The 10,154-nt window shown below is 32.0% G+C and overlaps 1 protein-coding gene across 1 annotated transcript in view; it reads right to left on the bottom strand.

The window, feature by feature from the left end:
• LOC106460733 (RYamide receptor-like) overlaps positions 1-10,154 on the bottom strand; it is a 126,766-nt gene that overhangs the window by 5,369 nt on the left and 111,243 nt on the right. The window contains exons 3-4 of the mRNA XM_022387508.1: positions 8,046-8,146; positions 1,154-1,244 (exon numbers count right to left, since the gene is read on the bottom strand). Of these exons, the coding sequence (XP_022243216.1) occupies positions 1,154-1,244; positions 8,046-8,146 (192 nt within the window). The remainder of the gene's footprint in view (positions 1-1,153; positions 1,245-8,045; positions 8,147-10,154) is intronic.

Genomic DNA, 10,154 nt, shown 5'->3' with positions numbered 1-10,154 from the left:
CCAATGAAACATTAGTAAGTACACATAATAACCAATGAAACATTAGTAAGTACACATAATAACCAATGAAACATTAGTAAGTACACATAATAACCAATGAAACATTAGTAAGTACACATAATAACCAATGAAACATTAGTAAGTACACATAATAACCAATGAAACATTAGTAAGTACACATAATAACCAATGAAACATTAGTAGCTACACATAATAACCAATGAAACATTAGTAAGTACACATAATAACCAATGAAACATTAGTAAGTACACATAATAACCAATGAAACATTAGTAAGTACACATAATAACCAATGAAACATTAGTAACTACACATAATAACCAATGAAACATTAGTAGCTACACATAATAACCAATGAAACATTAGTAACTACACACAATAACCAATGAAACAGTAGTAACTACACATAATAACCAATGAAACATTAGTAGCTACACATAATAACCGTTGGATTAATCTATATTTTATATGAGGAACCTTTCTTTGAAGGCTCGTTAATTTGGTAATAAAAATTTAAAAGACAATTTTGCTTTTCTGCAAGCCCTATTAAAGAACAAAACCTTAACGTATAATTAAAATGCAATGAATATCTAGTTAAACACATATTTCCATAACAAACATTAACATATTGTGATGCATTTCATATAATGTGCACGGAACATATGTATTTGTTATATGTACACTGAGAAAAATATCGTGAGACATTATACACATTTCTGTTATTTACATTGTAGATGGCTTGTGTAGAATGTTATATATATATATATATATATATATATTAATATTATTGTGAAGATGGCTGATTTAAAAGATTAGAAGTGGCGTACGTAGAACGTCATATATATATTAGTATCATTGTGAAGATGGCTGAAGTCAAACACAATATCAGTCGTGCTTGCATTATAGATGGCGTACGTAGAATGTTATATATGTATTAATATTATTGTGAAGTAGTAGTGCTTACAGTAGAGATGGCGTATGTAGAACGTCATATATATATTAGTATTATTGTGATGATGGCTGAAGTAAAACATTTACTTTGTAGATGGCGTATATAGAACGTTACACATATATTAGTATCACTATAAAGATAGCTGATTTAATAAACTTTGTACACATCAGTAGTACTTACATTGTAGATGGCGTATATAAACGGATTGTAACAGGAATTACTCATGGCAAGCCAATGACAGCAAAACCATATGACGTTAATATACTTATAGCTGAAAGAAACATAACATTATTAGAAATATATTAGAATACTTTAACATTAAAGTAAATACACAAGACGTTTTTAAACTTTCTATTTAATGATAACACAGGCCTGCGATGGTTTTTATTGTCTTGAAATTTTTACATGTTCTACAGTAATTCCTGTACGCTGAATCAAAAATGATGTCCATTTTTCTCCCACGTACAGATTTTCACAAAACGTCATATGTAAATTTACATAAGTGAATCATTTTTAAGATATAATGTATAAATTGATGTATACATTTCTTATGGGATTTTGTTTGTTTGTTGCTAAGCTCAAAGCTACGCAATGCTGTGCCCACCAACGTATCAAAACCAGGTTTTTAGCGTTGTAAGCTTTGAGACTTACCGTAGACCGTTGGGAGCTCTTATGGAGTCTAATACTAATATTTTATACATTTGAAATAATTGTAAAGAGTTACTAAAATAAATCTGGGTGAAAACGGCAGTAAATTGTTATTCATTAATTTATAACGATTTATAATAATTCACAGATTACACAAGCCTGATAATCTAAACTTTATAAAAGTTGTTGTGGTTTTAATGACAGGTTGTCCATAATTCAGTTACGCAGATTTCGAAAATAATATTCATTTTTTTTCTATCACGTAAGGATCTTTTACAAATTGGGAGGAAAAAAACTCTTACTTAGATCAAATTATTATTTCGTTTACCACAATGAACATTTATTATTTTAGTTATGTTTGGCTTCTAGAACAATCGATAAGACTCTCGCGTCGCGATTGATCTAGAGAAGTCTATATCCAGTGGGTGTCAGCATTTTAAGCATAACTAGCCCAAGAGTTAGCGGTGAGTGCTATGGACTGTCTGCTTTCCCTCTAGTCTGTCGTTTCAAAATTATGGATATCTTGTGTCGCTTTGCGCGAATATCTGAAATAAACAAAGAAAATAATAAATATCTGCGTCGTAAAAATATTCCGGTTATAAAAATGCAAAAATATTCCGGTTATAAAAATGCAAAAAAATACCATTCATTTTAAAATTATTATTAAACTTAGGATTGATTAAATATATAAAGTCTGAACCTCAAGTTGAGAATGAACATACCAGCATACTATCTCGTACGTACGAGATAATATGCTGGTATGTCAATAGATATGGATAACTATTTAAATACAAGAATCACAAATTTATTATGTCTTTATAATTAAGCCAAGTTTAATTTAGACTAGTACATAGTTTCACACATAATGGAGAATTTTCAAACCGTCCTGTTATAAAACACAGGTTGATATAGGGCAGGGAAGTGTCTGTCACGGTCGTGTGGTATGTGTTAGTATGTAAGAGATAATCTTTTTATTATTATTATTATTCTTCATCTTGCGGTTCATGGCTTTCTTAGTGTTACTTTGTTATTTCAAAATTTCATAAAAATACTCTAATCGAATAACTAGGATTTGACGGTCACTCTTATAACGAACCAACTTCTCGAAAGTGTGGAAGTCGTTTTTGCGCTAACAGAACACGAATTCGGATTCACTGTTCGTCACGCTAACCACTTTGTCACGTCCAGCCCAATATTATCGTGAAACATTAAAGTATGTCTGAAGGCTTATATCGTTAAAAAATGGGTTTCGAGCAAAGATAGCCCATGTTTTTATGTTTCTTGTTCTGTTTCGTGTGTTTGATGGTAAAAACTGGTGAAATCATTGTGAAGTGTAACAGTTTAGTATCTGGGATTTGCAGTATATTTATCTGAGAAACGTTTAACACATGGCCCGGCATGGCCAGGTGATTAGGGCGCTCGACTCGCTATCTGCGGGTCGCGGGATCGAATCCCCGTTACACCAAACATGCTCGCCCTTTCAGCCGTGGGGGCGTTATAATGTGATGGTAAAAGAGTAGCCCAAGAGTTGGCGGTGGGTGGTGATGACTAGCTGCCTTCCTTCTAGTATTACACTACTAAATTAGGGACGGCTAGCGCAGATAGCCCTCGTGTAGCTTTGCGCGAAATTCAAAAAACAAACAAATGTTTAACACAATGTTCTAAAATCAATGTTTTGTATAACGTCCCTTTCATGTATTTTGTTATTCTTATTTAAAGTCGATAGCAAATTTATTCCTGTGAAATTTCAAATGATATTCTTAGAACAAGCTGACTAGAATATCTAGACACCTTAGCAATCTGTAAAGGATAAAAAAACTACACGTATGCTCAGAACTCTTTTTAACTCATTATCACTCATTTTTTGTTGTATATCCTTTGTTACAAATTAGCGCAAAGTTACACAAAACCCTATCTGTAATGTGTTCAATGAAGGGATCGAGCCCTGAATTTTGGTGTAATAAGTCTTAAAGCTTATCTCTGATCCACTGGGGGCGTTTTAAAGAAGTATTCGATAATATCTGTGTTCAAAACCAAAAACAAAATATTAGCAATAGGAATATCACAGTTTAGTTCCATGATATTTAATATGGTCCTTATTTCTCTGGTGAACTTGTTTGATCAAAACGATTACCAAATATTTTCCTTCCTTTGATTATAGCGGTATTATTCAGTCAAAACGATGAACATACACATCCCTTTCTGTAACAGCGTATTTCTTTGGGTGAAACGGTGACTACGTAGTACCTTTTACGTAGAGTGACATTAAATATTTCATTTTAGTTTTAGAAATTCTCAGGTAGCAGTAGATGCAATTGTTCCTTATTCGTGTTACTAAATTGCCGTAGAAGCGTGTGTTGTTTAAATATCTTACGTGTTCTTGGATAATATGGGCTTCTGTTTCATAATTCGTCTGATTTGAAAACTTTGCTCGTGCATTTTATCACAAACATACACAAACTTTGAACAACAATGAAGTATGTTTTGTTCAATTTAAATACATCTCTGTGAGTTCTCTGTACTAGTATTTGATAAACTATTTCAAGTCAATTTTGATTTTTTTATGATTTTAAGGATTTGTTTATTTGAAATTAAGCACAAAGCTACACAATGGGTTTATAGAGTTGTAAGTCAGCAGACATTCCGCTGTGCCACTGGGGGAGGGGGATTTCAAGAATTCGTTTTTTATTTCAAATTTCACAATAAATATAACACTTTATATTCCTTTGCTTAGTAGAGTGGGCAGAGAATGTTCCAGAAAACTGTTATTACGCATAAAACAAAATAAAAAGATTTGTTAGACACCATGAATGGCGTGGCTTCGCTGTGAATTAATTTTATTGCACGTGGTATCTGGTAAATACGCCTAGCGATGACGTTTAGTAACATTTACGTTATATCGTAATTTATGACTTTATACAATGGTGATATGAAATCAGTGTCAATTTCAAATATATTAAATACTCAAATGATTCGTAAATTCAAAAATATCTCATTCCCATTTATAGACCATTGAATAAAATCAGTCAAACATTAAATGAAATTAAAATCAATCTAATGGAGAAAACGGGTATTTATAAAATTGGATGTGACTATGTACACATTGGTCAAACTGGAAACTAGAAAATAAAAGTAAGAAGTCTGCACTAGCTGAAAGTGCAAATTATACTGGTCACGTGATCCAGTGGGAAAGAACTGTTATTCTGGGTAGAAATATTAGTGAAACACAGTAGAAATAATTATACTTTAAATAAGGATGAAGAGTTGGAAAATCAGAAACTATGTAGATGGCATAACCTTTTTAAGTATGTAAACTACGTAGTCACATGACCTTGGCTTTTTGTATTTATATGGTGACACAGTATTTGTTTTTCACACTCATGAGGATGACTTGAATCGACGTGAAAACATGAAGCGTGCTTTTTAAGACTGTTGATTATATTTGTGTACCAAACATCGTTTGAGTATTTCAATGTATTTTCAATATTTATACAAGTCCTTGGAATTTTAACCTTTTAACAGTTTTAGTTTTGTTTCGTCATAACGTAGCAATGTGCAATACTCCCCTCTATCCAAGTTATGGATTCTAATGTAACAATGTGAAACACTCCCCTATATCCAAGTTTTAGTTCTCAGTATTATGACTTTGGTGGTTAAACATATTGTAGGTGAACTACAATATGATAACATTTATATTGGAACTATTACGAAACTGGATCACAGGTTAAATAGGTGTTCGTGTATAGGATATAACCCTGGATGTTCAAGCGATTGTGCACTCGAACATAGCGTAATTAGTACAACTCATCAAGATTTTTTATTTATAATAAGAAAGCATATTTATTTGGTAGGATAAATATTGGAATAATGTATTCGGTTTTACTCAAGTTTAATAACAGAAAAGCGTAAAATTTGGTGCATATTTTTAAACATTGAATAACGGTCGTGATTTCGTTATCTTCTATATGTAAAATGGTTCTAGATTAAGTAGAAAAGACACTTAAAAGTATCACAAATCAACCCCCCCCTCTCTCTCTCATGTAGCATTACACATTTCTAACCTCCGTTCAGTCAGGTTTAAGAAAGCCTGGAATTGAACCACTTATGATAGTAAGCGCTAACTTCGCATTCACTTATGATAGTAAGCGCTAACTTCGCATTCTGAATTTTTATTTGCTAAGATTAAAATGCGATAATGATCTTTAATTGTCGAATAATACGTTTCTAATGCTACTAAATTTGTCAAAACTAAGTAAGGTTTATGTGGCGAAAATGAAAGTTTTTATTTCTACTATATATGCCTTTTTTTGTAATTCATAATCATAAGGACAGTGTATGGTGCAATCGCCCCTAGTTTTAAAGATGTGTCCAAAAACTGGCCGTTTAAAACTTTTTTGAACTTACTATAGTATTATGTAACATATTGTTATTTTTATTATTTCGTAAATATACTACCCCAGTGGCACAGCGGTAAGTGTGTGGGCTTATAACGCTAAAAACCAGGTTTCGATATCTGTTGTGGGCAAAGCATAGAGAGTTCGTTGTTTTGCTTTATGCTTAACAATAAACAAACATAAATGTACATACATATATAATGAATTACTTATATGTATATATAGATCTATTCAAATATAAGTTTGGCTTTTGAGAAGAATTCGATATAAGGCAAGGTTGTTGACAACCTTGGATATTTGGCGCCACTTCTTGTACCAATATAATTTTCTTTTGTACAATATGTTTTTAATTTTTCTAGTTATGTATTGCTTTCCACAGTAGAAAGGTGGTAATAAGCAAATCTGATATGAACTTCAAAGCTTTTACCAAAGGCGGGATTTTCATGATAGTTTGTATATTTGTAATAAGTTTGTTTGTTTTGTTTTTTTTAAATGTAGGACCAAATTCAAACGTAAACCTTTTTTTTTCAAAGATTTTCGACTTGTACGCCACTTAAGACCACAGTCATAATTTTTCTATTTGCATATTTTCTTCGCTTTTTATTTGTGATTTTTTAAAAACTGATTCATAATGAAAATATATTATAATGTCTGGAAAACATTTTATACGGATATTACTAGTTTTACTTATCACTAGTAATAAAATTAAGGTTGTCGGGAATTACAAGTATGTCACATTTAATGAAAACATTGGAAAACATTTTTTACTGTTATTACTAGTTTTATTTATAGCTAGTACTAAAACTAAGGATGTCGGGAGTTACGAGAATGTCACGTTTAATAAACTAGCTATATTTTAATCATTTCTCAAATGTGTTTAATTTCAAACATATTTAAATACAAAAATAACGAAAATTTTGAACCTTTCTAGCCGAGATCAGTCTCCAAATACGAGAAATACAATTTTCCTACTGGTCTCATGACGAGTTTGACATATTTGTTTTTTTGCTCAAAACGCGTGAATCTTTTCGCATAGCTGATAGAGAGACTGCTCTAAAAGTTCCATATGAACCAATTGTAACTGTCGCATAGCTGGTGGAAGACTGCTCTAAAATCTCCATATGGACTAATTGCTACTGTCACATAGCTGATGGAGAGACTGCTCTAAAATCTCCATATTGACCAATTGTAACTGTCACATAGCTGATAGAGAGACTGCTCTAAAAGTTCCATATGAACCAATTGCAACTGTCGCATAGCTGGTGGAAGACTGCTCTAAAATCTCCATATGAACTAATTGCTACTGTCACAAAGCTGATGGAGAGACTGCTCTAAAAGCTCCATAGAGACCAATTGCAACTGTCAACACTAAAACAAACAAACAAACAAAATCACAACCAATGGCGCAGATAATATATTGATTGTTCAAGTAAGCTACTTTCGGTTTAAGAAAGATTCTGGTTCACACATATTTGTTTTAATATTAAGTAAGAAACCAGAATCTTTCCACGAAAGGTTATCGATGTGTCGTTTGTATATTATACTCGACTGTGATCGTGTTTGCCACGCTTGTCACTCTGAGGTAAACTTCAATAAACAGTGATGGTTTAGGAGTATCGTTATACCTGACTGTGATTATGTTTATCAATTTTTTTCAATGAGGAAATATGAAAATATGCATACTCCAAATACGCATCTTGGTGATAAGGAAGTAATAATTATCGTTTGGCTTATTTTAACTTTAATCTTAAATCACTATTCTAAAAAAATTGAAATATTTGATTAAAAAAGGAAATGATATAAAACGCAGTGCTTAACAGACTTAAATTTGATACAACAACATAGGAGTTAAACCTTTGTAAAGAAAAAACACTATCTCCTCGATATCGGTTAGGTAAAGCATGACTAACTAAATGAGTAAAACACAGTTAATGCTAAATGAATATATAATTTTACATTTTGTACACAGTGTTGGATATAATTCCTAAAGGACTTGCATACTTCGATAAAAAATATATAAAAGTGTTTACTTATTAATTTGTGGGAATATCTCCTGCAGTAGGTTGTAACTTTGAAATGGTAGCCAGCAGAAGGAGAAGAGGGCAACAACGATAGCAAGCATTTTGATGACCTACCAGGATAAAAATATATATAAGTATATGCTACAACAATATCATAAAACATTAAACAGCTTAGAAACATTTTATAGATAAATTATAATATAAAAGTTATTTGTCAACAGGTAATTTCCTTCTTCTGTTCTAATCAGAAACATTAGAATTATATAATTTATTTCAGAACTTTATATATATAAGAGAAGTCTAACTGTAACAAGAAGTCCTTTCTTAAAGTTGGTTGAATAGTTTATCTTGAATACGAAATTTAATATGCATCCATGTTAAATAAATTATTCAAGTTAAAATTATTTCCATCTTCTTTATAGATACACATATATATATATTTTTTTCATATATTTGCGAAAAGTTACTGAAACGTCCCTAATCTTGCAGTGATAGACTAGACGGAAAGTAGGTAGTCAATAGCACCCAACGCCACTTCTTGGATTACTCTTGTCCGACCGAATAGTGGGATCTGATCGTCACCCTTATAACGCACCAAAAACGAAAGGAGTGCAATTTTTTCTTGTATATGGCAACAAAACACGAATACTGGACCCGCAGATCCCTAGTCCCGTACGCTAAACATTGGACTACATTTGAACCAAATTGTTTAGAATATGTATATCGATATGAATATGTATATTTCAACATTTTGAGTGTTTGTTTGTTTTGAAGTTAAGCACAAAGCTACACAATGGGCTATCTGTGCTCTGCCCACCACAAATATCGAAACCCGAATTCTAGCATTGTAAGTCCGTAGACATACCGCTGTGCCATTAGGAGGCAAACATTTTGAGTGATAGAAACTATTGACTCAACACTTGGTGACTTTAAAGTTCATTAACATAGACGATATCATGATGGTATAAGTAATGCAAACTTTATTATTTACACGTTTGATACAGCTTAAACATCCTTTAGTTTCTATAAATCTTCTTCCTAAAAAGTGTTGGGAAAGAAGGGTTATATAATATGCACAAATTATAAAAATCTAAGTTTTTTTACTTCCTTTACAATATGATTAAATGATTATTATTATGGAAGTCTGATTTCCTATTGGGTACCGTAATACAGTTGGGTTTTAAGTTAGTGAAGTCATGAACGTTTCGCTATTTTCTCATAAGTTTTCCTTTGTTTGAAACTGATCTTCATGATTTGTCTATAACACCACATTTCAAATGCCTCAAACTATCGTTTTGTTTCCTCGGATAGGTCCACGTTTCCACTCCATTGAGTAGGACTGGCCATATGTAATATGTTAGTTGAATCATCTTCAATTCTAGCTTGACATCTCTCATGATCAATTGTTTGAGGTTGAACTATTTTGTTCTTGCCATTCCTATACTTTGGGTTATCTGTTTTCAACACTTGCCATCACTCCAGTTCATTCAACTTTTTACCTTCTACTTTGATGTATATTCTGGAAGATAGGGAAGTATATAACTATCTGGGACTGGAAATAGTTATAAGTAAAGTCAGTGTAAGCATTAGTGCTTTCCTGTCACCCTGGACAAAATAAGAAAATGTACTTTTAGATTTATGTAGGCTACAGGTAACTTAGCGACACGGAGCTAAAAATAAAGTGTACTGTTCTAAATGGTAGGCCATGTACATTTATGTTGCACATGGTTACCTATTTTAACTTCAAATCTTACATTTTCATTGAAAATCAAACATCTAGAATATTGAATGCGCCTTATACATGAAAAAAAAAGATATTCAATTTTCACTTAAAATTCACTGTTCGAGCTTTTAACGAATTGAAAACTCGAAAAATTCTTTTAATGATTCATCCATCCGATGTTCAATCGATATGATGGAAAGACCGACCAACTGAACGTTTCTATATATATCTCAGATTAGTTTTGATTACTTTCAGTTTTGAGAAGTTTCTTTCTCCACCAGCAGAAAGATCGACCAACTGAACGTTTCTATATATATCTCAGATTAGTTTTGATTACTTTCAGTTTTGAGAAGTTTCTTTCTCCACCAGCAGAAAGATCGACCAACTGAACGTTT

The sequence above is a fragment of the Limulus polyphemus genome, unplaced genomic scaffold, assembly GCF_000517525.1.
Source record: "Limulus polyphemus unplaced genomic scaffold, Limulus_polyphemus-2.1.2 Scaffold825, whole genome shotgun sequence".
In the NCBI taxonomy this organism is placed as follows: Eukaryota; Metazoa; Arthropoda; class Merostomata; order Xiphosura; family Limulidae; genus Limulus; species Limulus polyphemus.
This window is presented reverse-complemented; position numbering and strand designations above follow the sequence as displayed.